We start from the raw sequence: 27,983 nt of genomic DNA, 5'->3' as shown, positions 1-27,983 counted from the left end.
TGTGGGAGGGGCGGGAGACGCGCATGCACGTTGGCGCCTCTGCCTGTGAGCACGTGACCGTGCGCATGCGGGGCGCGGCTGCGTGAGGGGACGCGGCGCGCGCGGTTGCCGGGTGTGAGGAGATGCGTGTGTCCGTGTGTCCGTCCCGCCTTTGCGACCCGCCGCCCCCCCGCCCCGGTCAGTTGTGAGGGGACGGCGACACCGAGCGGCAGCGGTCGTGGCCGTGTGCATGCCCACGTGGTGCCTTTCAACACCGGCTGTGCAGAGCCCGTGGGGGGAGAGGCTGAGGTGGGTGCCGCCCTCCTGGGGAGTCGGTTCAGCTATCTGAGGGGTTTATAGAATCCCAGAATGTCAGGGGTTGGAAGGGACCTCAAAAGCTCATTCAGTCCAGTCCCCCTGCTGGAGCAGGAACACCCAGATGAGGTTACACAGGAAGGTGTCCAGGCGGGTTTGCAGAGAAGGAGGCTCCACAACCTCCCTGGGCAGCCTGGGCCATCAAATGGCTGCATCGTGGGTCAGTGTCTGTTTGCCCCCAAACGCGTGTTTCCCCCTATGTCCCGTGCTCCCATCTTGCCCTCTTGCCGCAAACCCACCTCCTGTGGGACCTGCACATCACGGGAACGGTTGGGCATGTTTGCAGCTTAAATGGGGTTTTTCACGGTATAAAAAAAGACACTAAGCTACTAGAAAGTGTCCAGAAAAGGGCTATGGAGTTGTTGAAGGGTTTAGGGGGAAGCCATGAGAAGTCGCTGGGTTTGTTCAGCTGGAGCAGAGGAGGCTGAGGGCAGAGCTCATGGGCTGCAGGTTCAGCAGGGGAGCGGGGGACAGGGCTGAGCTCTTCTCTGTGACAGTGACAGAACCCAGGGAACGGCAGAAGATGTGCCAGGGGAAGGTCAGTTGGACATGAGGAAAAGGTTCTTCACCCAGGGGGTGCTGGACACTGAACAGGCTCCTCAGGGAGGTGTCAAGGCCCGAAAGTGTTCAAGAGGAGACCGGACAACATCCTCAGACACACGGTGTGAACTGTGGGGTGTCCTGTGCAGGGACAGCAGTTGGACGCGATGATCATCTCAGGACATTCTGTGATTCTAAGAAATCCATCATCTGTCTCATGGCAGGTGCTCACGGCGCTGGGCCTCTTCTACCATTTGGGGGTCACTGGGTGACACATTGTGTCCCTTAACGGGGCTGCACCCAGTCTGGAAAGCTCCGTGTGCTCCTCAGCTGAGGTGCCGCGGGGAGGATGCAGCGAGAGGATGGTGCTGAGTGGGCGTTAGCGGGATCCTGACCTGCCTGGCGGTGTCTGGCCTGGCATCCCGAACGGGAGCTTTGCAAACCCTTCCCAGAAGAGTAATGAGAAACCCTGCACCACAGAGCTCAGCGGTCTCCTCGCTGCCTGGAGGGTGTTTATTTTTGTCATTAAAAGGCAAGCATGTGTTTCTCTTCTATCCCGCTACTTCTACAACTGCCTACTGGGGATTTGAAATGATTTTTATTATTTTCTGTTTCATTTACATCTGGAGGCTCATGCTAGAGTCTGTACAAACGCGTAGTCTTTCCTACTGAGTTTACAGTCTAGGCAGACAATGGATGAGAGAAATTAAGTGCTAATGGCCCTGTTTTATAGCTTGGGAGTTGAGACCTGCTGTTCCTCTGTGTTTGGTGCAGGGAATGGCTGGGAAGGGAACCAGATCCCAAGCTTCTCTTTGTGCTGAGGCATTCAGGCTGCTGTTTCTTCAGAGCCTGTGATGAAGAAGGGACCAGGATTCACTGAAAGGGGGAGGAATCGGTTCACAAAGCCACGCCAAGTGCTCAGCTGAGGAAGGCGGGCCCCAAGGATGGAGGCAAAGCACGAGGTAGGAAAGCTTGGGAAAACACCAAAGTGCTTGGAAAGCTGGTGCCAGGTCAGGGGTTGTTGAGGGAAGCCCTGGTACCGTTTGGCTTTGTGCTGCTGCCTGAAACCTGTTAAACCTGGAACGAATACTTTTAAATGTTACTTTGCAGGGAAAGCTGGCGGATGCACCTTGTGCAGAAGTACCACAGCTGGGAGAGGAGACTTCAGAAGACGGGAGAGTGACAGGTAAGAGATGGGATGACCTGCTCGAGTCCCTCAGCATCACGGCATTTGCTGACAGCATCAGGAATTGTCAGGATCACCTTTACTGAAATGAAAGCTGTGGGAGCAGGTTAGAGTCCCTGCAGCTGGTAGGAGAGCAGAGCAGAGACAAAACACTGTCACGCCACTCCCTGCTGCCAGCCCCCGAAGTCCTGTTGTCTCAACAACTCACCCTGTGCCCACACCTGGGTGCCTGACTGACGTCAGGGAGAAAATCCGCATTTCCTGAGCATCAGTAGGACTCACGCTCAAAACGTGACCTTGGCTGCTGTGCACACAGACCTCGCGTGACACTCAAAGGACAGCGTGACACTCAAAGGACAGCGTGACACTCAAAGGACAGCGCTGGTCTGTCCTGCTGTAGCAGAGCCTGGGGCACAAACAAACTATCATTCTATGTATCATTGTGTCGTTAATTTTGGGGGGGTCTACTTAGTAATTTTTCAGAAAATAGCAGGAATTCCTTTCTGCTTGCACCTATCCGTAGTTTTTAATGGTCTTTGGAAAACGTCCAGTGAAACATTTTAAGGCCAAAAAGAGGCGTCTGATTCCTTATCTGTTGCACACATTCTGGTTTGCGGGGGAGAAGCGAATTGGCAGCATCTCGGAGAACAAAATATTGAAGTGTTTTTGTCAGGGGGTGTGGGGAAACTGATAAGAGATTTTATGTCACTGTCTGTTTATTTCTTTAAGGTTTGGGTGGGTGGACTGTGGGCTGCATCCCTTTCAGGTAAAAGCCGTCTGCATAGGCGGAGCAAGCTTTGTTGTTTTTGTTCATGTAACTTCTGCAGAAAGCCACAAAGAAAGGACTTCTTTTTTATGCAAACAGAGGAAAAAAGCATTACCGGAGCCAACCCACATGGAGCCAGGGAGGTTTCAGTTTGCAATAACCATGTTTGAAGGTGAAATGGAGGTAGAGATGTTTTGGAGCGCTGTGATGTGCCCTCCTGATGGTTTGGCTGGTGGAGCCCTGACAGATGAGGAGGATGGGATAGCACAGGTCTGGTCTGGGGGGGAGCCCTGGAAACCTGTCAGCTGGAGGAGTTTTGAAGTATGTGTTGAAAGCAGCGGTTGTCCCAGTGTTATCTTTTGTTTTATAAAAAAGAGCACACAAAGTTAAACTACACCTCATGCGTATTGGAGTAGCACAGAAGTGTAGACTTCACAGAAGGAGTATCTAAGAGGTTCGGCCACCCTCCTCAGAATAAGTGGCTGAAATAAGCCTACTCGTCCACTAGGTGAGAAATATTATGTAACTTTTCGTGTGCGTTTTTGCTGACAAATGTAGAAATTGCTCTGTAACGTAACACCGGCAATTTGTTAATATGGTGGGATTTCAGGCAAATAGAAACTCTCAGCAGTTATCACAGGTACCGTCTGCTGTGCACATTTCTATTCTAACTTCTGCCAGCTGCGGTTTTCTTATGGTGCAAAATTTACACCTCTGCTAAGTTTGTTCTCACCTACATAACAATGACAGTCTCTTGAGTCATCATCGAGCGAGGCCTTGGCTGAAATGATGGGTTTTTTCCTCTTGGTTCATCTACAAGAGGTTGGAAGCCAAGTGTCGAGGGTTAAGATTGCGGGGTGACAATAAAACCCTGGCAGATGTATTGTTAACCCCCTCTCCCCCCCACTTCCCCCTTTTTGCCCCTCCCTCTTCCCCCTTTCCACTAAGGAGAGGCGATTGGGAGGGAAAGAAGGACAGAGAGAAGAGAGTTGGAAAAAATTAAAGATGTTTTACTAATGCTACTAATAAGAATAGAGAAAATAATACAAAATATACAAAACCGATCTTGAAAGTCCCAGCAACTGCAGAGCCGGCAACCAAAGTCCTGGACTGGACTCTGCAGCCAACCGGAGCTGGATTCAGTCTGTCACTAGGCCTCAGTTTGCAGGGATGACTAGCAAGGTCCTTTCCTAAAGTCGGCCATGAGCAGAAGGGAAAAGGGAAAAGGGCCGAGATCCTCGTGATCTCCCACTTTTATATGCAGTATTCACGTGAATGGAATGTTATACACAGTTGGTCAGTTTCTTGGTCATGGGTTTCTCGTTGCCCCTCTCGCGAGATGTCCATCCGTGCTTATCAATAAGTTTGCATTCCATTGCTAGGTTTACCAAAACATGTGTCTGGTTCTCCAGGAAAATGCAGTTAATTTGAAGGCTTTAGCTGACAGGCAAAATTCACTGAAGGAGAAACTTGTTTTTAACAAAACTAGGACACCAAGGCTGTCCACCGTTTCTTTCTCATGGAGAAGAACGTGTGTTTGTAAAGTTTGCTTTAAAAAAGCTGCTTTCTTTAGCTGCCTGAGAAATCACAGCCCCGCGCTCGGGAAGGGGCTGCTCGTGCGCTCAGCTCTGCAGCAGCTGCAGCGCAGGGTTGTTAGTGGTAGGAGGTCGCTGGAAAAGGCCATTTATGTTTTTCAAAGTTGTCTAGGAAATTTGGGTATAAAGCTAATGGAAAGTGACAGTAGATGATGTCGTTTTTATGGAAAGATGTGAGAAAAATTATGAAGTTAGCGTTTAAAGTGGATTATTGAAATCACATGGAAAAGGCAGTCTGAGTCAGAGGTAAAAAATAAAGCGAATCCTTCCAGTATATTTAAATTAAACCGAATTAATATGACTACTTTTTCGCGTGATTGCCCACAGAGGACTCTGATGTGATTTAACTCATACTATTTGAACCCACGCCTCTGCTTCAGGGGTAAGTTTTTCTGCGTTATTCCTGGAGTCCCGTCTTGGTGGGCGCAGGGTGGAGCATTTCTCAGCCTTTCCCACATGGTGTCAGCAGCTCTCAACGAGACGGTTGGTCCTGTTTGCTTGAGAATGTACCCAGGCTGTAAGCAGAGATCAGGGGTCTGGCTGGCAGTCAAGAAAAGCATGGGCAAGAGGAGAGGGAAAGGCAGAGGAGATCATGTCCCTGCTCTCTTAAGAAATCACAGCGTTCTGTCTCTGCTCCCTGTGGTTGCTGGTGCTTTGTGGTGACTGCAGCCAAAAGGGGACGGTGACCGTGGGCTTGTTCTGGATGCGCCGTGGGTCACTTGGAGCCCGGCTGGGCTGTCGTGTCCTTCCAGAGGTTATCACGCAGGGCCGGGAGGGGCTGCCAGTGTGTTGTGAGAGTGCCTTCTGTTACCTGCCTTTGCATATAATCGGTATGTTTAGTCTTCAGATAGCTTCCCCTTGCAGGAAGGAGAAGGAAGTGTTTTCATCTTGGTTACTAGTCACCGAAGCTTCATCTCATAGCGTGTTTCAGGCCATGTGCCATGACTGACAAACTTGATGCGTGTCTGCTCTGCTGCAGGACGATGCTCTTCCATATTCTCAGGTGCAGGGCGGGCTGGTGTGGGTGCACGTCCAACGGCTGCAGCCCTCACAATGTCCCAAACAGGATGCCCAGCTGAGGAGACAGGTTCTGGCAGCGTTTCAGGTCTCACATGTGATGGCGTGGAGACCTTTTCTCTTGTTTGTTATCTGCAGCATGCTTCAAAACAGCCTCCACGTCTCCGGCTGCACGCCTCGCGGCTGTTTGTTGGGTTGTGCAGGCGGCGCTGGCACGTGAGGAGTTGCTCATTTGTAGATGGGTGTGGAGGCCCGCCAAGAAGCTGCTGGCAATAAAGACATTTTGATGAATCTTGTAAGGATCTGGTTACTCGCCAGGTTTGCCGCAATCCCACCCAAAGCCTGGTGGAAGCCACGTCTGTTGGGGTACAGCTCGGTGACATTCCGTGACCCTCACCCTCTGCATGTGCCCAGGTCATGAAGCGTGAGCAGAAGCGTTGTAGCTACCTGTGACCCTCTGGCAAAGCAGATGAGAACTGACTGTAAACACGTTAACCTCTTCAAAGGAGTCTTGTGCAACTCCCTGGTGAAGAGCAGGGCTGAGCTGCAGGGTGGCAATTGCTGCTGGCTGTGTTAGTCATCCAGAAAGAGACTTGTTTTTTCTCCTCCCTGCCTCCCCGCCCTGGCACGGGGGTAGAGATTCTTACTGCTTGCTGTGGCCAAAAGTTAGAAGAAGAAATGTTATCTTCAAGGGAATCAAGTCAACTCTCCCCTAATAACATGAGCTTCTATTTGTGTGGCTCCGGTGGTGAGATTTGTGCTCCGGTGGTGTTGAATTTTGCTGTGATAGCCCTGGAGTCTGAAACCAGTTCTGCTGGGAGACATATGCAAACATGGACACGTGTGTGTTCACACCTCCTTCCACATTAACGTTCACGTATAGGTGGGTGATTCCCTGACAACAGGATGCAAAGCAGTGGCTATGCTATAGAAAACTATAAGGTCGTGCTGACTACCTGTACTAATTACACCAATGAGTGAGAGAGAGCAGAGGCCTTTGTACCCCCCAGGTCACTGTTTGTGGTGGGGTAGTGTGCTCCTGCTGCAGAGGGGGATATTTACTTATTTTTTCTTGTAATTAAAATCAATAAACCAGAATGCCTAAATTTCTTGGCCACAAGAAGGAGATCCAACTCAGCACCTTCATTTTCAGATGGGTGGGAAATAGGTTGCCTTTGTTGGGTGTGTGAAATGTAAAAGCTCTAGTGTTTCTTGGAAGTGAAAGCTTGAAGGAGTCTTTGGAAGAGGCACTTTGACTTGTGAGTCACTTCTGCTTGCAAACGGTTTACGTTTTACTACCTGGTCAGTTAAGAGCATTTTAACAGCACCTTTTTCTTTCTCTGGAATATTCAGCCACTTGGAGTTTGGCTGTTGTCTGAGTATAAACCAGGACATCGTCCCAGAGGAGCTCGGCTTTTCGGTTTGATGCTGCCTGCAGGACAGATGGGGACTGAAAAAGATCTGCATTTGTCACTGTCCTGTCACTGCACGGGGTTTCTGCTGCACTTCTGGGCTTCTTCAAGCCTCAACAGACACCTACGTGAAATCCATCTGCTCGTGTTGAAAAGCCAATAAAACTCCCAGCACCTTGGGGAGCACATAATAACTGGTTTCTCTTTTCTGTGTTTTTTCAGAAGTACACTCGATTGCATGGATATTGCCATTGGGGTTTTACCTCCTCTCCTCTCTCATTGCGTGATGTGAAACATTGATACCAGCTCCCAAGGTAATGCAGAGACTTTTAATGAAAGGTCCTGTTGCTTTCAGTGGATTTACACCATATTCCTAGTTAACAAAGAAGGAACTATAATTGGTGGGAGAAGTTTTGATTTTGGTACAGGCCAGTGTGTGCAAACTCTGGGTCCTGGAAAGCCTTTTGGACTGTTTATTGCACTGGAAATTATTTGGGCTTTTCCTCTCCTGCAGGGTTATTCTGGACATTAGAATTGACCTTCAGTCACAGAAATTTCCCAGTAAAGCACATAGTCATGCAAGATTTAGGGTTTTGTGCAACAGCGCTCATCAGCAAAGAAAGGAAAGTAAATATCTGCTTGCAATCTTATTTTAGACAATTGAATTTAAAAAAAATGAAGCAACAGGAAGGGAAGTCAGAGTTTCTGTTCCTGCAAGCTGAAGATTTGCATGGGTTCAGCAATGACAAATACGTGAGATCACGCCTGGATCGGCTCTGCGTCTGCCATGCGTGTGGTAGAGGTGAACCAAAATCTCCGTACTTGTTAAGACCTGAATAAGATTTTTGTATGGAGCTGTGACCGTGACAGGTGTTTGTTTAATACCAAGAAGATTTGGCTCCCTGCTTGGGTAATAGTCTTAACTCTGAAGAACTGGGGTCTCAATGAGATGAAAGTGAACAATAGCTTTCAGTGCAGCTGGGAGGCAGGTTATCCTGCTGCGCCTCTGCGTACTTGAAAATTAGTGATTTCTGCAAAATCTAAACACGTGAGATCTACCTTTTTGTTTCAACACAAGGACAGGAAGGCTCCCATACACGGTTCCAGTAGCAGCACTGGGTACTCCTATTACTACCTTTGCAAAGTGACTTTCTATCTCAGTTTTAGTGCTGGGGGAAGAAGAGCAGGATTGACTCGGGTCACCGAGGGGCAGAGCTAGGGTTACAAGCCTTATTTTCTAATTCTTGTCCAAAGTTTTAGCTGTTGGGTCAGACAGAGCTGCTGTTCCCCTTGCGGTACCGCTACTGGAAACGTGCAAACATCACAGCTGCCTTGGTCGTGCGTCCTTTGAGTGGAATCGCTCAGTGCCAGTCCGGAGGTTCATACCGTCATGAAGGGGCATTCAAGGAGGGAAAGGCTCAATAGAGAGCAAATATTGCTATGTAATCTTTTTTCTAGTCAACGACCTTCTTTTTCCATCTTTCTTTGTGCTGTGCATTTGGCTATTAATACGGATCACCGCAAGGCATAAAGTGCCCACTCTGGGAAGTGTGTCTAAGAAGAACTCAGCAAAACCCTGTTAAGATCCTGTCCCTTTGTGTATCTTCTGTTTTTACGGTCAGCCACATCCGAAATTAGAGGGTTAGTCATTATATTACATGTCCGTTCTCTTTTCCAGCCCCCGAGGCATACTCTCACCACACCGGGGGCTGTAAGGAGGGTAAGGTCAAGCAGTGGATTGTTCTGCTGGCACTAAATGCAGCGTGATGCTGTTTATCTTGTTATTTTTCCTTATATTCCATCTGCATGTTCTTGTCCTGTCCTTTGTGCCAACAGTATGCTCCGAGCTGCTCCTGCCTTCAAATCCATTCAAAAGTTTCTACTTTTCAGTCTGGTCAGGCCCTTTGGTCTCCTCACTTTGAGGTCATGAAGCTGCTTGTGATGCTACAAACCAGGGGCAGCTGAGATCCTGAGACTTAAGTTTCTCCAGGTGCATCTTACAGTGGCTCAGGTAGGAGGGGAGAAATCCCCTGGTGAGGGGAGGAAACGCAGCCCTCGCCCATTTTGGGGTTGGTGCCCCTGTGGGAGGTGACCCCAGGCAAGGCAGCTCTGCTGATGGAGGAAGATCATTGGCCATGCAAGAAGTTGTCCCCCAAGATCTGACACCTCCACCCCCAGAAAAGGAGTTTGGGTTCTTTTTCCATGTAAAAGAAGGTGTGGGGAGAGGAAACCGTAGCCCACTCTCAGCTATTCTGATTGCTGCAGCCTGCCACCACCCTTCCTCATCACCCACATGCATTATTTTTAGGGTTTGTTTGCCTCAACTCCAGCTCAATCTTTCCTGGGGTGACAAGGACTTCCCTCCCGCAGCTACCCAGGTGGCACATCAGAAACCACAGCCGTGCCTGGAGAAGCTTCCCATTCACCATCACATTAATCAGCTCATTCAGCAGCAAGTGGTGGGAAGCAGCGCCTGGGGCAGCACGAGAAGGGAGAGGACAAACCAGCGTCTGCTCTGAGGTGGATGGGAGCAACCACGTTTAGTGAGGCCTCATTCTAGTTTACTTCCCCCTAATTCCTCCTGCTTAGTCCAGATCCATTTGGCACTGAGGGGTCTTAAACTGTAATTTAAAAATACACATGTGATTAGATAAAAAACCAGCAGGGAAAGAGAAATGATTAACATTGATACTTTGGAGCAATGAGGAGTGCACGGCTCCTGAGTGATGAAGAGCTTTCCCACAATGACAAGGAGAAGGGGGTTGCAGGAACCACATGGAGTCCACTTGGCTATGATCAGGTGGCACATCTCTCCTGCTTTAATGTAGTTTATTGCAGACCTGTGGTCCCTTTCTGTAACAAGGGCCAGGCTTTATTAATTGACTTTTAATTGACTGAGATTGCTCCCAGTCAACTGTAAAAGGAAACTTCTTTCTCTGTCTTGCTGGTGAGAGGTACTAAAATGGGTTAAATCATCTTAGGAATGCACCTTTTTTGCTGAAATAGAAGCTGTGTGATGTGGCTGGGATATTTATGGCCTCAGGGGTGAACTTGGATGGTTGCTTGGTAGGCTGAGTTTTACTGGAGTTTGTTTTCCTACCATTTGGGAACTTTCCTGTTTAAAAGCTGAGTTCACAGTCACCCCGAGAAGTGTGGGGAATTGTTAAAAGCCAGGCAGCTGTCTGCAAAACCCAAGTTCTGTTTGGTATGTTGCGCACTCTGGTTCAGAGCTCTTGTTTCAGCAGGCTCTTGCGCAAACAGGCTCCTTGGGCTCGGGGCAGTTGAGACTTCTGACCTAGTTGTGGTAAGCGAGACCTGGTGTTTATTTAAGGAGCCTTAGGTTTAGACTGTTACTATCTCAAGTTGCGTTGTGGTGCTGTGGTCTCCTTATTGCTGCTAGAACCTCTGTGCTGGATGCTGAAACTGGCCTAATACTTTCTCTCGAGGGAGAAACCATGAGTCTTGCGTTGTTTAGCAATAGCAGAAATGGTCCTAGTTTGACACCTGACCGTTCAGCTTCTGTCTTCTGGTTTTCTTTGAAGTTCCTTTTTCTTTTATTCCATGGTTGCAATTGGGTTGCAGCTGGGCTAGTAGTTAAAATAAATGCTACTACTTAATCTGTCGATCCCCTGTTTACTGTATAATTCATCAACAGGTCAAGCAAACCAACTTTTCTTCCATGTAGTTTATTTTACACGGTATTTTTCCTGCAGGGCAGTGCTGATGTGAAGCCACGTTGATCAATAAACAGCTCTTGACAGGACCGGAAGGGTGCGATATGAACTACTAGATACATACAAGATACAGACATTGGAAAAACAAAGGTATTTTTGAAATTGTTATAATTTATTTTCCACAAATAGCAAAATACAGTCAGTTTTCAGACTTCAGTGGGGAACCTCATGTTAGGCCAATGTTAACATGATTCATCTAAATAAGTGACAGATTTGTTCTGTTCATTAGTTAAAACCAACCCCATGCACTCTGCAATCACTGCAGTCGTGTTGAGGAGGCACCAGATGCAGCTGTCCCAGGTGATGCTTTTAGTATCTCATTTGTGTAGAAGCAGCTGCATGTTTTCCTGTTTAGAATACATCTAGTCCACAAAGACCTGAAGACTTCTCGGTTTGTAGAAGGGCAATTGCTTTTATCAAACAGGAGATGAATCCAATTGATGTTTTGGTGAAGCAATTTTCCTTGCTAGAATAAGTTAGGTGAATGTATTTCACATAAAAAGGTTTAGTTAAAGCAGTGTATTTTCAGGGTACATTCATGTATGTATTTAACTTTTCCTGTGTAAAGCAGCTTTACATATATGAATATACATAAAGAACATACTGTTACTGATGGAGAAAACTAAAAAGGCTCTGTGTGATGGGTATTCCTTGCCCTGGCAATGTCTTGTTAGCTGAGTGTCTTGTCTAAGTAAAGACAAACCAAGAACAAATGATTATTCAGTGTCAGTCGTAACCCCCAGTTTTGCATGACGGAGAAGCAGCACTTCTGTACATGTTACGTGGGTATTATAAAAGCAAATGTGTTAAATGGTTGGATGGGATTGTACTTCAGCATAGACGGGTAATGCAGAGCAGAATGTGCTTTCTTCCTGAATCCCAGCTCCTGGCAAAATCCCATACCCCAGAGCCAAATGGTTTATGAAGAATTTAATTATAATGGCAGCCAGTTACATAACTGGCAACATTGTTTCAAAACCAGCTAATTGAATTCTTTCCTTGGAAGGTTGATTTTAATTCTCCTGTCTCTAAAGCAATGGTTTTTGACCTTTGATCCAGAGAGTTCCCTGTATCACTCCTAATGGATCCATGGGTGGTATTGGAAAAAGGCGTAAATGTCTTTTTAGTAGGTGTGTTTTGCTCTGTGTGGTGCTGTACGACCACTGGAACCTGCCGTGTGGTTGCCACAGAACTGCTCCGTTAGCCCACTCCTGCCCAGCATCAAGAGCAGTTTGTGGCCGAAACCTTTCGCCTCTGACGCAGAGCTGTGCTGGGAGGATCAGAGCGTGCACATCGCCAGTAACAGATGCACAAACAATCGCAGCAGCTCCTCCCCAGCTGACACTCAGGTGTCCCACGACAGCAGTTCCCAGGGTATTCATCTGTCGGGGGGAATCTCCGCTCTTGTAGTAAATGCACCAACTGGCATTACATTCTGGGCTTCTTTTCAAGGTCTTATTTTACATGACAATAATCTGATGTTCAGCTGCCGTGTTCCTTTCAAGTACGTGACCCTGGCAGTAATCTTCAACATGCGACTGTCCTTTGCGTTTAAATCAAACTGCGGTGAATGGCATCTTTATTAGCACTGGCAGTATGAATGCAAACCACGTTTTCAGTAGCTTATGAGTGAAATACATATCTGACTGGAAAGCCAGCTGCTAAAGTCCTTCTAGAAAGAGGCGTTGATTGGGAAGGGAGAAGAAAACCCACATTCTTGTTTATCTCTTGAGGTCAGCAAGCAATAGCACAGAAGGCCCCCACGCATATGTGAAAATCAGCAGACTGTGTCCGCAGCAGCTAATAGCCAGGTACAAGGAAGCTTCAGATAGTGACAGACTGAAGTGGCTGGACCGCGGGCACAACTATATCCTGAATTTGAGAGTCTCGAAGACTGAGTCAGTGCAGCAGGGATCGTTTTTGTGGGTGTGGAAGAGCAACAGGTGGTCTTGTTAAGGCAAGGATGATGCTCTTGGAAGTTCAGCTTTCAAATAAGCCATTCTGTTGCACAAATGTCTGTTTATTTGTGGCTTTTAGGGAAATGAGTATTTCTCATTTTGACTAGGAAAGTCTAAAAGGTGAAATGGCACGATAAATTCTAGACTCACCCATCTCTCTCTCCCTTGCTTTGTTATTAGTCTCAGTTTTATTGAAGTCTCTCCATCCACGGGAGTATTGGCTGGCAGTGCTCGTTGTCTGAAACACGGGGAGGCTCCTGGGTTTCCCTTTTGCAGCTGCCTTTCCCACAACAGTGGCAAGTCTTGCTCTGCCGGTAATTCAGAATAGAGGAAGGGTACAAAACCGCTCCAGCCTTCAGCTTGGTCAGAGCCCGCCTGGAGCTGGGCTCACGGGGAGAAGGTGGTGGTTGTCTCTGTCTCCATGGCCAAGGAAAACCTCTTGCTGTCGCGGCAGGTGGAGAGCTGCCAGAGGCGCTCCTGGCTCAGGCAGCCCAGCTCCTTCAGAAGCTTGAAGAGGTCGTTGCGGAATTTGACGCCGATGAAGGCGTAGAGGAAGGGATTGAGGCAGCATCGGAAGCAGGCCAGAGTGTAGGTCACGTCATCTGCCACGTCGAGCTGCTTGCTCTCCTCACACGAGCTGGTGTGGTTGAAGGCTGAGATGGTCTTGGCCAACATGACGCTGTTGTAGGGCAGCTGGAAGACCACAAAGACAATTACCACAGCAATGATGACCTTGATGGCTTTATTCTTCTCGAAGTTGCGGGCCTGGAGTAATGTTTTGATGATGATGAGGTAGCAGACAGACATGACCAGCAGGGGAACTAGGAAGCCAAAAACCATTTGGGACACTTTGATGCCAGTGTTGAAGGTCTGCAAGTCATTAGCGATAATGGAACAACGGGGATAGGTGTCCAGGTTATTTACGCCGCTGTGAACCAGCTCAGGGATTGAAAGGATGAAGGCCAGGAGCCAAATGAGGACACACGTGACCTTGCTAATGAATATCATGCGGGGACGGAAGCGGTGGGCGGAGGCCGCCTGAACAATGGCGAAGTACCTGTCGATGCTGATGGAGAGGAGGAGCAGCATCCCGCTGAAGAAACTCATTTTGCAGATGCAGTAGACAGCTTTGCAGGCAAACTCCCCAAAAAGCCAGTGCATGGCTGCACTTGTGGCCCAAAACGGGAGGGTGAGCAGGAAGAGGATGTCTGCCAGAGCCAGGTTCAGCAAATAGATGTCCGTCATGGTCTTGAGCCTCTTGAAGTAGATGTAGGTGAGCATCACCAGCCCGTTGCCCAGCAGCCCCGTGAAGCAGATGAGGGAGTACATGGCCGGGAGGAAGGCGGCGCGGAAGTTACGGACTTCCTCCTTCTCACACAGGGTCTCGAACATGGTGTAGTCGATGGTGGTGTTGTCATAGTCATCGGTAACGTTGTTCCCAGCACAGAACTAGAAGAAGGAAGACAAGAAGAGTGCGTTGGGACAGGTCCTGTGCCCCTCCGTGTCGGGAGGGGAGCGCGGTGCTGCTCTGTAGAGCAGGCAGGAGTTACCAGCCACAGACTGCAGAGAAGTCCCTGGGAGTTCCCACGCGCTGGCTCGTGCCAGCGTCGTGAACAGGGTTGGCAAGATCTCGTGGCTGAAAAACTTCCCCGTAAGTGTGTAGAGTTTGGGGTTTTTCTGGAGCTCAAAGTGGGAATTCCACAAGAAATGTTTAGTGCTCAGCCAGAGTGACACCTGCAAACTCTCAGATGTGTGGCTGCTTTCCAGGAGGTTTTGGGACCCGCAACAGCTGTATGCGCATAGTCAGCCGTCAGATAAAATGGGAAAGATAATACATCCTTCAGTGTTCGCTTTTTCTCGGCAGGGACAACATTTCCTCTTGACTGACTCTACTCATTAGACATTTTTCTAACTGCAGTATTCCCTCCCTTCTCCCATCTGAGATATTTCTGTTGCTCCTGTCCCCTTCTCACAGAGAGCACCGGTGTCCTGGCCCTGCTGCCACCCTGTTCCCCCAGGTGAAGGCTTTCATGTGAAGACAGAGCCTCCCTGGGCTGTTTTTGCTGCTTAATTAACAGAGGTGTCAATGAGATCAGGAGGAAAAGCAGCGAGTGAAGCAGGAAACTGTTACCATGATGGTGTGGACACGTTGCCAATGTCTCATTCAGGCCCGGGACCCTGATTTAAGTTCTGATTATTCTTGTTTCATCCTCTTACACTGCTGTAACCTACAGGGCAGAGTGTGAACTTGTGGTATCCGTGCCCTGCTTTTTGTGTGACTTATTAGTCTCCAGTACCTTCTCCCCATCGCACAGAGATGAAAGGTTTCCCCTGGATACCTCTGCCTGTTATCGCTCAGTATCTTCGCGCGCTCTCCATCTCGGGCGGCCTTGGCGTTCACCACATCCTGCCTGCTATCTGGAGGCAGGCTGCCAGAAGTGAAAGGGAAAAGAAACATGCTGCAAAACTCTCCCTGCTGTGCTGAGGCTCTCGGGGAGCTGGGGGCCGGGGGGTGGTGGAGGCTGCTGCTGTGGTTGTGGGAGCGTGGGGCCCGTGGTTCAGGAGTGGGTCACAGCACAGCTTGGTGATTTGGGTTCTCCTTCCTGCTTCAGATTTGCTCTGAGCAGGAGTAGGTGGAGGAAGATGCTGAACTCTTCCTTCTTGAGCATGTCAGCGCTTCAAGACTGACCTCTGTTAAAGCCCAGCGCTTTGACCAGGTTTTTCCAGAGCCACGAGCCGGCTTTTCACAAGCACACAGTGCAGGATGCTCTCACCTTTCCTGAAAATGCTCATTTTGGTGCTAGAAAGGCACTTGATTCTAACACCCTGGGCCATCTTAAAATTGCTGTGTATGTCATTGTTTCTCTCCTTGCTTTTGTTCTGGTGGTTTGTTTTCCCTGTGGCTTCTAGCACTGCTCTGCTGTCTCACCGCCCACCTCCCTGCAGGCTGGATCCTCGCTGAGAGCCGTGTCCCACGCGTCTCCGCGGGCCTGTGGGCGGCTGATTTTTGCCTGTCAAAGCTTTTGAGCTCTCTCTTTACCCACAACACAAAGGCAGCTGCATTTCAACAATGTTTTTTTTTTAACATCTTACCTGAAAAATTAGAGGAAGGCTGAAAACAAGGATGACCTTTAGCTGTTTACCTGTAGAAGAAGGAGACAGCGTTAGCAGTTGGGTGGGGGTTTCCACATGATGCTCACTTTGAAAAAGCAGTGGTAGTGTACTTGACCATGGCATTCTCAACCCTGGACAGCTCCCCACAGCTGGGTAAACTAGAAACCCAATGAAGATGCTAACAGGATAACTCAGGGTCACATAACAAGTTACTGGCAGAGCACAGATTGAGTCTCAAGGGTCTGGCCCCTCCAGTTTCATCTGTAAAGGCTGATTGCTAACTCATGCACAGTATAACAATGTTTATTTTATACATTACTTTTTTTTTTCTACAGTCAGCAGGGTGTAGTGTGCTCGACCCTGGTAAAAACATACAGCTGTGCGGGCAATAAATTTGGCCCAGCTGTTCCCTGACAGCGCTGTGACTGGGCTGCAGAACAGGAAAGCTCTGCTGCCTGCAGGACATGTGTGACTGAAACTGCCTGAAATTTATTGCTTGTCTTTAAATGTCAGAACAGGTTTCTGCTGCCTTTGGATGTGGAGATACAGGATGCTGACAGCTGGGAGGAAAAATGAAATTCAGAGCCAGATGTGATAGTGGTGAGAGCAATCTCAGACAAACAGTTCTTCCTGCTGTGGTTAGCAGAGGCATAGAGGCCAGTGAAAGCTTTCTCTCTGCTCTATTTAAAGCACATCACCAGCATCTACCTCAGGCAGTTGCAACTAAAAGTCGCTCAAGCTGGAAGGTGATCTGGCAATGGTGAGAAAGCCCTCGCCTCCGCTCTGGCACGACCAGATGTGTACATCCTTGAGGGAGATGAGGCATCAGTTGTTGTGAGCATCACACTGCTCATCCCAGGCTGTCTGTCTGGGCACTGCCTGGTTCCCTGTGGCACAGTCCTTCACTTTCCTGCTGATTTTCTGGTCTGGAGTCACTGAGTGAGGCTGGGGCAGAGGCATCTCCTGCCTTTGGCTTTCAGCTGCCTGTTTCTTCTAGAAAGCATGGCTTTCTCCCTATGGCTAAACCTGTTTGTTCATAAATTTGTCTGATTCCTTTGCCTCTCTTGTGCTTAGCGCTCTGGTGTACACAGCCCTGTTCTGTTTCTTTGCAGAGCTCCTTCGCACCTTCTCTGCTCTGCCAGTTGCAGTGTCACACTGGGCCAGGATGAAGAACTTCCACTACTTCAGGTAACTGCAACCGTTGCGCCGCTATCCCCGCTTGATCACGTGCAACAGCATCACTAATAACAGACACAGTTACTTGGGTATCTCTGGTTGGAGGTGCTTGTTTGTATGTGAATGCTGATGTGTGGGTGAGAGATCCTCAGCCTCATGTGAAAAAACTCAACGTCTCAGCCCCACAGCCTGTCTGCGAGCTTCCCACTGTCTCTCATAGAAGTTCGTTCCTCGCCTTCCTCCCTTATTTTCAACTTTCATACTCGTGCAGCTGGATGCTTATTTATATTCATTTACCCCTCACCTTCTCTGAATGTCCCTGGGGGAATCTGAAGAGTCTAATAGTGCAGTTAGTGCCGTTCATAGTCAGGAGCAGGGGACACCAAGGCTGGGTTTGAGGAGTAAGCGGGGAGGCTCGGCTGAATGCTTCTGGCTATGTTCTGTTTTCTGGGTGTCCCATGGCTTTCGCTATGACCAGTCCCAGACTGCAGGAAGAGCTTTGGTGAGCATCTGGTGTAGCTGTCTCTCCCTTCAAGCTTTTGCATATTACACACAGGAAATACACCAAAAGCCCAAACTGCTTAAACCTGCTGGGTGAATTTAAGCAAGTCTAGCCTGTAATTGCCCTCTGCCTGGGACACAGGCATGAGGTCCCTGACCTCTGTGAAAACCCAGCCAGTGGTGTCTTTTCTCTTCCACCTTCGCGATAGCCTGACTTCCTAGGAACTCCTGGAGTTGGTGCTTTTGTCTGCCTGTGCCTGTTGGTGGGTAACAATTACCTCTCCTGACCCTCTCAGACATGTTGGGCAAGGGGCTGATGCCCCAAAGACAATTAATTCCTAGAATCTCTATAAAGAGGAGGAGGAGGAGAAGAGTCGCTCTCAGTCCACAGAGGGAAGGCACCAACCTAAAGCCGGTTCCATCAGCGCCTTGCTCTCGGCATCACTTGTTGGCAGTTTCAGCGTCATGCAAAGGACGTGGTGCCGCCTGGTGCCAGGCTGCTGCACCGGCACCGCCAGCCCCGCCGCGGTACCATCGCCCCTTCAGAGCCCAGGACCAGCCCAGCCCCTCTTTAACCTGAGTGTCACGAGTGCACAGCCCTGGTGAGCTGCTGTTCTGGTTTTTAATTGATATACTCTGACGTGTCTAACGAAGTAGAACTGATAAAGTGACTCAACTAACGATCCTGAAACAGTTCAGCTAAGTATCATTCCTTTGAACATCTTCACACTTTTTTTTCCCCTCTCAGTTGCTGTTTCAGGTGTCTTAAATGTCAAATGATTTTCAATATAGAAAAAGCTTGCACTGATTCTAACCTTCTTTCTGTCCCCACACCCCAGCTTACGCATTTGCAAAGGCAGAAGCAGAGCCGCAGCGTGTCCTCCCGCACCAGTTTGAGCGAGTCTTCAAACCGCACTGGTTTGGGGCAGAGTGGATGAAACTCGCTTCTCCCTGCAGTGCTCGTAGGGGTCCCATGGAGCACAAGAAATGAGTTGCAGAGAGGAAATGAGACACGCTCTGGAGTTTAATGGCCAGTTTTAGGTACCTTTCTTTACTTTTTATCATCTTTTTTTCTTCTTTTCCTCTGGCGGTTCTCTGCTGTGGGTATTTTCCTAAAGTTTTGTTCCTTAAAACATGAATAAAAATCCCCCCTCTCTCAAAAGTCCCCACAAACAGTTGAACTAGAAACCTCATTTGTAAAAAGACAACAGAAACCCATTACAGCGAATGAGTCAAGACACCTGATAAAGCCCCCGCACCCCTCAGCTGGCGCTGCGCCCGTTTGCTGCAGTTCTCAACAGCACAAACCAGTTTGCAGGCCCTGGGGAAGGAGAATTGCCCTGTGTGAGGAGGGAAGGGGCTGGGGATGGCAGCAGCTTTGAAAATCTTCCTCCATAGAGTGAGCACGAGGGTTGGGATTCATCCCACTGAACTCCAGCCCTTGACGCCTGGTTTGGTGTTTCGGTTCCCTCCATAGCGCAGGGAAAGAAATGGCATGGTTAAGTTGTCATGGAGGGGGCATTGAGGTGCAGTTCATTCTGCGCTATGGCAGAAGCGTGAGTGCTTAAGTTTGGACAGATGATCCCGTCCTGTTTATCTAAATCTCCCTCAGCATCAGCAGCCAACCTTAGGTAAGATAAAAGAAGCCGTAGTAGCCGTGAATCCCCCCGGTGTGCCCAGAATAGTAAGAAAGAGCAAGAAATTTTGGGGAGCAGAAAGTCTACCCAAAGGAGCTGAAACAACCGTGCGGGATGGTTGAAACTGGACCAACAAAATCCCGCAGAACAAAGGACAAGGTCAGTTCCTTCCCAAGCAGGGCAGCTGCTCCTCTCTGCTGCTGCTGGGGAATGCACAGAGGGAAAAGCAAGGGCCGGGAATGCTGGCAAAGCCGAGCAAACCTGCTCCGGCCAAACCTTTGTGGTGAGAGAATGTTTTTCTGTTGGCCAGAACCACAAAAGTTTAAGTCTTAAGCACCTTAGCACATGTGTAGGCAGCGAGTAACGTGCTGTTTGTATCTTTAAACATGTACTGGTTTCTGGTGCCTCTTGTGATTGGTATAGGAGGCTTTTGGGGAAAGAACCGTATCTTTCTGAGAAAAATTAATCATATTTAAATGAACTAACGACTATTGGCAGTTAACAGCTCTGTGCCTGTTCTCCCACCTCTTTCCCCTTGGCTGCTCACAACTGGCAGAGGAAAAGTACCATCATTTCAGGAGTGATCAGACCCAGTGAAACCAAGTCATACTTCGATTACCTGTGTTCACAGATTTGTTACAGAAGAAAGTTAATTATTACCTGCCTCCTCCCCTTTTAGGAAATAGTGAATCAAAAGACAAGATAAGCAGAGATAAGCAAGTTAAAAGATTCATTCTGAAGTGAATGGTCACGTTTCCTACATCACTGCTTAAAAAAAAAAAAGAAGCAGCAATAATTTTGCATCTTCCTGTGCTGCGAAGTATTTCTTTTGGGATATTTCTCTGAAATACAAGGAAAAGCCCTGATTTGAAAATGTCACAGAGAAAAGGCCTCCCATTTCATCCTGTTACAAAGCTTAATTCATTAGAGCTGGAACAGGGCTTTACTGGGATGAGCTACGCCTGTCCCATTGCTCTCAGCATCCTTACTACAGCTCTGGCCGTGCCAGAGAGCACGGAGAGGTGGTGGTTGTGTTGTAAACCAAGTTTGGTTAATCTGGTTATAAACCAATTTACTCACCTGAGCTATTCCATTTGCTTCCCTGCACTCCCTCAGTCACACTTGGGTTAGTGTTTGCAAATATTTGAGCAATAAAAAATTAAAACAAGTAAAGAAGGAATAAATGGTACAGTCTCAGCAGAAAGAAGCGCCTGCAGCCGATCTGCCACATCTCCGACCCGCGGAGCCATCCCCATCCTACAGCCACCCACCTCTTCACCATCCGTCAAAGCACAGGGGATGGAAGAGCAAGAACAAACGGCACAAGAAAGTTTCAGCCTTTCAGAAAAAACCAAACCAAACCTCCTGGCCTAATGCAGTGTCATGGACCACAGAGAAGAGGGTTCGCCCCCCGGCTCTTCTCCGGGAGCTTTGTGTGGGGTGATCCACAGGAGCAGAGACCCCTCCACGTGTGCCGACTGGGGACTGTTCCAGTTCTCAGCAAGCACAAAACCATGATTTTTGCAGTGGTGAAGATATTAATTAATAGAAACAATTTGCGAAAGGCTGCACAACCTTAGGCAACAAACTCAGATACGCTTGCTCCTAATTCCTTGATTTATTCACTGAATTAAAATGTTGCCGAAGAGAGAGCTTTCTTTTTTTTAAATAAAAAAAATAAGGATATAGAAGAAAAGTTACAAATATGTGAGAAGAGCTTGTTTGCTTTGGGACAAAATAACCCTTTGAAATTGCCTCCAAACCTATTTTCTATGTGCGATTGCTTCCAATTTTAGTTTTTTGCGCTTATAAAAGAGATCTTTGCTTCTTTTTTAAATAGTAAATATGAGAAAGATGAAAGCATTTTATATCGTTTAAGTACTCTGTTAAAAATGTTTCCTCCCTGTGTCACAGGGCATGACTTTGGGCATTATTATAAAGCTGAAGACAAAGACCGAGGCTGCAGAACGGGTACTCACCACCATCCATGGTCGTGTTTCAAACCGAGATGAAGTCCAAGGTGAACAGGAGCATCGTACGTTCCCGCGCAGCCTCAGCACGCCGGGGACCCTCTTGGGGACGCTGTCTTTTATACTTCCTGCACCTCTGCAAGAAGCTCATGACACAGCCTGATGTCACTGACACTTCGCAGACCCTCCTCCTCCTCCCGGCAGCGCAGGAGAGTCGCCGTGCGCCACGCTGCTCTCGGCACTCGGCGTTCGGGCGCTTCCTCGGCGCACGCGGCTGAGGGCTGCACACATTTTTTAGTGATACTCGGTAGAATGAAGCGCGTTCTGCTTTTGCACCGACACACGAGAAGTTGTGGTGAAGGAACGGGAGGAAAGTCTCCTTTAGTGTTCTCTCTCCTCTCCACAGCAGATCTGCTTCATCTGCTAGAGCATCCAGCAGAGCGCAGTGCGGCGGGGATGGGGGATCCCTGTCCCCTGTCCCTGTCACCTCCACCAGACCCTCTTGGAAAAAGCGTTCAACCACCACATGAAAAACCCCAGTGCGCAGGACTCCCAGCGTGGCTTTGCCCGTCTCCCACTTGCTCACAGCATCCTCTCTGAATTATCAGCAGCTCAGGCGAGTAGGGGACTCCCCCCGCTTTCTGTTTTTGACTGTTTGTGTGTTACCGGGTATCAGCATCCACCATCTCCCCCAAAACATGCAGGATCTGGATCCACCATCCTTACCCAAAGTCGGGGGCTTGGAGACATTGGGGCATTTTCACCATTCACACAAGGTGACCTGCACTTTCCATAGCACCCTCTAACTACACACCCCTGGCTTTCCAGCACGCTCGGTTTGGCTTATCTCGGTAAGCGGGTCCGGCTCACATCTCTGTGACACTGTTTATTGCTCTGTTCTCCTTTGGTTCATCGATGATCCGAGCAGGTACGCTGCCTCTGAGCTTTATCTTTTCACCACTTCCGCCAAGAAGCACTAGAGATGAAAGGCTTCTCTCAGGTACAGGCAGAATACACAGAAATGGTGGGTGTGAAGCCTTCGAACAGTCGCGGTGCTGCCTGTGGCGTGGTGGGTGCGCAGAGATCCGCACCATCACCCGATTTCCTCGGTGCTCGCGCTGTGCCCGGAGCGGAGGATCCATCCCGGCTCCGTGGTGGCTGAAGCCAAAGACAACAAGCGAAAGGCAGGTGGTTTGCAGTTTGTTTTCTGCACGTACTCCCAAGCTTTAACTTCAGATTTTTGGCCTGTGCTGAGTTGCGTGTTTTCAGAGCCAATTCAAGCAAATTGTTTCCCTTAAAAAAAAGAATGGGAATATTATAAAATAAGCACCTTGCTCTGTCTTTATGACACTCCGTCTTCTTGTACAGTCATGTTTCGTACCTGGGGAGTTCTCAAAACATTTATTAAAGCTTTGCTTAATTTGATTGTGTATATTTGCAGTCTGTTTCATGCCTTAGTGATTCTGTCTCTGACAGATTCCCTTTAACACTTGTGCCGTCATTGAGAGAAATCTGATCCTGCACGAGCAAACATCACATTTCTCACCAGTGCCAGGCCGGAGCTGTGCCCGAGAGAGCCGAGTGGGCTGTTTGCTCTCTAGAACACGTTTGTTACCCTAAAGATAAATTAACTATTAAAAAATCAAGTTACCTGGTGTTTTCAGTCTTATGTGAGAACCTCTGCTCACCTTCACTGCCGGAAGAGTGGAAATCAGCGATTCCAATCCATGGCTTGGGCTGCAGTGCTGGAGCGGGATGGCGGTTGTTCATCAATATAACTTGTCAAAAGAAAGTTCCGTTCCTAATAAATTCCACAGGAAACGAGCTCAGAAAGAAAGATTTCAGTTCTTGAACTGAAACGTTGTGTTTGCTCAACTGAGTTGAAACATGTAATCGTTAATTGAGCTGACAGTGAATTGCAACTCGTTCAGCAGTGAAACATCTCATGGGAGTTTAGTTCCTGTATCTCACATTCGTGTCCTGTGTGTGAAATTGGGCTTTTTGCAGTCTGTCCTTCCGCCGGGACACACAGACATGCCAAGGTGAAGGACCCGCTGTCTCCCAGGAGGTGCTGACCGGCCAGCACGTGTGATCTGAGAAAGCAGAACTCGTGAGCACTTTAGCAAGGTGTAATTCATTCTGAGAACAGCAAAACGCAAGGTGTTTTTACATCCTGAATTCAAAGCCTCCCTGTGTTTTCCACTGATTTTGCTTTAAGTGAATTGAGATGAAAACAGACTCTGAAACATCGGTTTCCCAGCGGGTGGAGGGTCCGTGCGGCTGCGGGCGGCTCTGCCCACGGTGCACAAGACCCCCGGCACCGCTTCAGGGATCCGCTCACACGGCACAAGTGGTTTCAGGTAGGAAAACCGAGGTCCTGCAGCCCAGCTTCAGGCTGAGCACCGAAGGGGGTTTTGCAGACCAGTAAAAGCACCACAGTTCACATCGAGCTATCGTAGGTCCCTGGCAAACCGCTGACCTGTCCTCTTCCCTGCGCCCTGCCACAGGACACGGATGGAAACCCCAGCTACCTCTCCTGCTCTCAGCTCTGCTGTTCTGCTCTTTCGCTGATCCAAAGCACCAGGAAGGCTTTCTCCCCTTGGCTGCAGGAAGCCAGTTGCCCACACAGAAGCACTGGTGAGTTGAATCTTCCTCCACTGCCCACTTCCCAGTAACGTCCCCCCTCTGACGTCGAGGACAGACCCCGACGCCTCCCCCGCTGTTTTGCTTTGCCCAGCAATGCCAAACCGAGACACTCGGGATCTCCCACCTCCAGTTTTGCCTCCTGCCCAAACACCCCTCAGCTCTCGAGCTCCTGAGCTGGCATTTGGGAGGGACGCAGGACAAGTTCGTATCTTGAAGTCAGCAGGTTTACTGCGTCAGGGGCTTTAACACGCTCGTTTCTCAAGCAAACAAAATAGCAGAAGTGAAATCGCGAGTAAATTCCTGACATTAAGAGCGGTACCAAGCTGGGATTCCTCACTGAGAGCAGTTCTTAGAGCAGTTGTAGGGGATGCCCTGAATAAAAATCTCATGATTGTGATCTCACCGTGAGGTTATTAAAAGATCCTTATCTTCCCAACAGAGGAAGCAATCAGAGCAGCAGGCAGGCGCTGTCAGGGTCGCGCATTTGCCCACGTTGCCTGTTGGTCAGCCGCAGGAGGGAAGGACGCGCTGCTGGTATCGCTGGGAATGCACCCGCTCCATCCCTGCGTCACGTCTCGGGTGATGGCCTTTCGCTCCGGTTCTTTTTTGAGGGGGGAAAAACAAAAGGCACTTGTAGCAGGTTGGCATTTGCTCTGCGCTAAAGCAGCTTCCTCAACCCGCAGTCCAGGAATCGAGCTGTGACGAAGGAAACACACCCAGAGACCCGAGTGGGGACAGGTCAGGCTGGCAGAAGCGCAGATGCTCCGGTGTCACCGCTGCGGTGCAGGGGACAAGCTGGGTCATCAGCTGCTGACTGCATGTGCTGCTGTTCCTCTGTCCCCTCCGGCCACAGGTGAGATTTGCTCCACTTTGTCCACACCACCAGCTCCTTTTTAAACAGAATCACAGAATGGACTGGGTTGGAAAAGCCCTCAGAGATCATCCAGTCCAACCCTTGGTCCAACTCCAGCCCATTCACTAGATCATGGCACTAAGTGCCATGTCCAATCTCAGCTTAAAAACCCCCAGGGCCGGTGAGTCCAGCACCTCCCTGGGCAGCCATTCCAATGCCTGACCACTCTCTCTGCAAAGAATTGATTCCTAATATCCAGCCTCAATTTCCCCTGGCAGAGTTGAAGCCCATGGCCCCTTGTCCTATTGCTGATGCCTGGGAGAAGAGCCCAATCCCCACCTGGCTAGAACTGTCCTTCAGGTAGTTCTAGAGAGTGCTGAGCTCACCTCTAAGCCTCCTCTTCTCCAGACTGAACAAGCCCAGCTCCCTCAGCCTCTCCCCATAGGGCTTGTGTTCAAGTCCCTTTCCCGGTCTTGTTGCTCTTGTATATAGAGGGGCCTGCAATGAACAAACTAACCCCTCCTGCCCTGAACTAACATGGAAGAGCCAGTGGTCACCCCAGAAGAGCAGGGGGGGAAAGGACAGGAGATAAAAAATACAAAGAGAAGCTCCTGACACATTATAGGAACCACAGATCGTATCTAGAGGGGGTTTTGAAACCTCCTGGCGCTTTGTTCCCACACAGGTGGGCAGACGGCTGGGAAGTTCCCACAGGACACCACACATTAGGGAGAAATGAATTGTTCAGGGACATAAAGAAACAGCTTTTTGGCTTCTGAAAGAATTGAGGGTTCCGGCGTCTGCCGACCGCACCGCAAACGTCCTCCTGTGAGCCCTCCTTGTCGTACTCAGAACGTGCAAGATGCGACACCCCAGCCTTGTTTCAAAGACCACAAGGGATGGTATAGAAGTGGAATAATCCCATCAGTGGTTTCCCCAGGAGCTCCTCCAGTCCTGTCTATGACAGATCTGTTGTTCTTCGACCCTGGGCTTAAGAAATGATATATAGTGATTTTTCACTTGTTTGCCGTTGTTACCGTCACTCTTGCTGGTTTGGCTTCTCCCCCACCCCCCCTAGAATGGGCGCCAGGATTGAAAGGGCTTTTTCTTGCCTTTTTAATAGAATTGAGTGAAAAAGCTAAATTGAAACTACCTGTTTACAGAAACTATAGACTTCTGTAAGTCACCAGTGAAGCCATACGTGATAACTTACAACAAAATAAGACACCAACCCAATAACTGCAAAACCACTTCAAAAAAACCCCTTGAAGACCAGGGCGGGGGGAAAAAAAGCAACAAAGTGAAAGAAGGGAACTGAGAACAAAAACAGTGAGACACAGACCCGACCAGAGCGGATCCCTGCTCAAAGGGCTCTCGATCTCCACCTCGTTATCACCAAAATCGCACTGGGGAGAGATTTGCAAGAATCACCATCAATAATACCCTGTGTACACAGGGGAGGCTTCGGATCCAGGAGTCAAAGCACTCGATTAAGCGCTGAAAACCTCCAGCAAGTGTCGCAGGTTCCTTAGGGCACAAAGTCACGGCTGCGATGGGTCTGGGGTGGAACTGGGGCTCGCGGGGGGAATGGGAGGGAATTACGGCTCCGTGTGTCTGATGTGATTAAACACAGCGCAATTAAACACTCCGCAATCCTGCAGTTGATATCCGGGAGAGCTTAAAGCTGGAGTCACAGCACCCACAGCTGCGTTCCTGTCTGGGTTGGAGTCAGCGAGGACGGACAGACAGCACAGCAAGGGGCCAATCCAGAGCCAGCGCGGTTCCTGGCAGCCGCGGGTTGTTGAATGACGGTCTCTCCAATCTCTCAACAGGGTTTGAGGGACTCCTGGTGGCAGCGCCGGCTCCAGCTCACGCGCCTCCGCGAGCGCAGACCCGCACCCCTTCTCATCCCGAACCCGCCGCGAGGAGGGTTTTGCTCAATATTCCAGAAATCAGGAGTGCTGGGAACGCTTGTGGGAGGATGGAAGGAGAGGGAGCAAAGACAGTTTTAACGGCGCTGCGTCAGCACAAGGTTTGTAGCTCGACGGCCAATCTGAAGGCATTGTCAAGTGGCTTTTGATAAACTGAGACAAAAAAATCCCAAATAGATTTAAAACCAAAAGGCAAAGCCTGCCTAGGAAGACACCCCACTCATCAGCACGTCCCCTCTGAGCCTCCTCCCCCCCAGCTTTCCTGCCACCCAAACACGCGTGTCCGGGGGTCCCTCCCCTCCCTGGGCTCCAGACCCGCGCCCCTGACCCCCCAGATCAACCAGGCTCTCTCCTGCTCCGCTCTGCTGGGCGTCAGCACAACGTGACGCTCTGAACCTGTTCAGGTTCTCCAGAAGCTTTTATTTTATTGTTAAGTTTAAGCTGCCGCACAAACACACGACGTATGGGCAGCAGACCCGTCCTGTCCTTAGCTTAGTCCCCTCAAAGGGTATTGAGGAGCATAAAGCTCCTAAGAGGCCAAGAGCAGCGGTTTCACTGGGAGTGAAGCACTTTGCCGGTTGAATTGCTGGTGAACAATCTCACAAGGTGCCCAGTTTATATTTTAACACCTTCGGGCCTGCTCCATGTGCCTGTTGTTTTGTACATCAGGGGTGATAAAATCTGTTAATTATATTAATGTGAAAAAAATATCCAAAAAAGCTTTAAGAGCAGTTTTTTAACCCAGGCTTCTTCATAACTCCTACTATTTTTGTGGTGAGATAAAAGCGTATTTTTGAGAACTACCCCATAGAGAAAGAAACCTTTGCCTGCTTGATTTTTACCTAAAGAACAACCCAAGCGGCGCTGGCGATGTCAGAGCTCGCAGAGCATGAGTCAGACTCTCAAAAACAGCCTCTTTTTCTCTCGAAGGGAAAAACAAACCAAAGAAAACAACTCCCTTACCGCAATACGATGATTTGGATTTGCCTCTTCGTTTCCTCGTTGATCCTTTGTGTGTGTGAAGGACCCGCTGGCTCTGACACCCCAGTGTCCCCACACCCCGGGACAGCCAGGGGAAGATGGAACCCCAAGAACTTGCACCCACCTGCTGGACAAAGCCCCCAGAAGACACAGAGCTGACTCCTGCTGAAGCTGGTGAGCTTGATCTGCTCCACCTTCCCCTGGGAGGTTTCCTGTCCTGCTGAAGACGTCCAGGTGGGCATGTGGCTCCAATTAACGGCTTCATCAGAGCTTGGTAGATCATCAGCTGGAGGCCTCACCAGGCTCCTGGGCTGAGCTGATACAGAGCGAGTTTCTGGGGGGTCCGTCAGGGATCCCTGATGCTCGTGCCCCCCGTGGGCACCACAGGGGTGGGTCGGGGCTCACATGTTGCCCACTGGGCATTTCGGGAGGATCTCACGTGCTTGGAGAAGCTGTTTCACCCTTGGAGATCACACCTACCCACATGGGCACACACCCCGCGCTGCAACACACCCCGGCTTTGCCAATAATTACTGTTATTTACATATAACTCGAGAATGTGGAGCAGATGAAAAGCACAAACGGCCTTTAAAACCCTCGGCCGTTGCACAG

The 27,983-nt window shown here is 49.3% G+C and overlaps 1 protein-coding gene and 1 long non-coding RNA gene across 26 annotated transcripts; one reads left to right on the top strand and one right to left on the bottom strand.

Annotated features, from left to right (window-relative positions):
* The first annotated feature begins 35 nt into the window (after positions 1–35).
* LOC102091515 (uncharacterized) lies at positions 36–27,544 on the top strand. 25 transcript variants are annotated; one of them, XR_010467704.1, is made up of 12 exons: positions 36–288; positions 1,669–1,856; positions 2,005–2,080; positions 7,093–7,184; positions 8,707–8,881; positions 10,584–10,694; positions 16,190–16,276; positions 16,789–17,955; positions 18,193–18,394; positions 20,905–23,597; positions 24,046–26,491; positions 27,321–27,469. It is a non-coding gene; the product is annotated as an uncharacterized LOC102091515 (long non-coding RNA). The 25 variants fall into 25 exon arrangements; XR_002407919.2 differs by lacking the exon at positions 8,707–8,881 and having other exon boundaries at positions 37–288; positions 16,789–16,864; positions 17,696–17,955; XR_002407918.2 differs by lacking the exon at positions 8,707–8,881 and having other exon boundaries at positions 37–288; positions 16,789–16,864; positions 17,650–17,955.
* On the bottom strand, positions 10,696–21,106 carry CCR7 (C-C motif chemokine receptor 7). The gene is made up of 3 exons (XM_005513340.3): positions 20,970–21,106; positions 15,656–15,705; positions 10,696–14,011 (listed from the first exon to the last, which is right to left on the bottom strand). Exons 1-3 carry the CDS (start codon positions 20,977–20,979, stop codon positions 12,950–12,952), a joined length of 1,122 nt encoding a protein of 373 aa, XP_005513397.1. The 5' UTR covers positions 20,980–21,106; the 3' UTR covers positions 10,696–12,949.
* Positions 27,545–27,983: the final 439 nt, after the last annotated feature.

Source organism: Columba livia, chromosome 23 (genome assembly GCF_036013475.1).
Source record: "Columba livia isolate bColLiv1 breed racing homer chromosome 23, bColLiv1.pat.W.v2, whole genome shotgun sequence".
NCBI classification, from domain to species: Eukaryota; Metazoa; Chordata; class Aves; order Columbiformes; family Columbidae; genus Columba; species Columba livia.
The sequence above is the reverse complement of the archived record's forward strand: the minus strand, read 5'-3'. Positions and strand labels throughout refer to the sequence as shown.

What these genes read in the sequence shown, in the direction of transcription:
- CCR7 (XM_005513340.3), bottom strand. An exon ending in GCCTTCCTCTAATTTTTCAG is followed by an intron (nt 14,012 to 15,655) that starts GTAAGATGTTAA and finishes TCCTTCTTCTAG; the next exon opens with TTCTGTGCTGGGAACAACGT.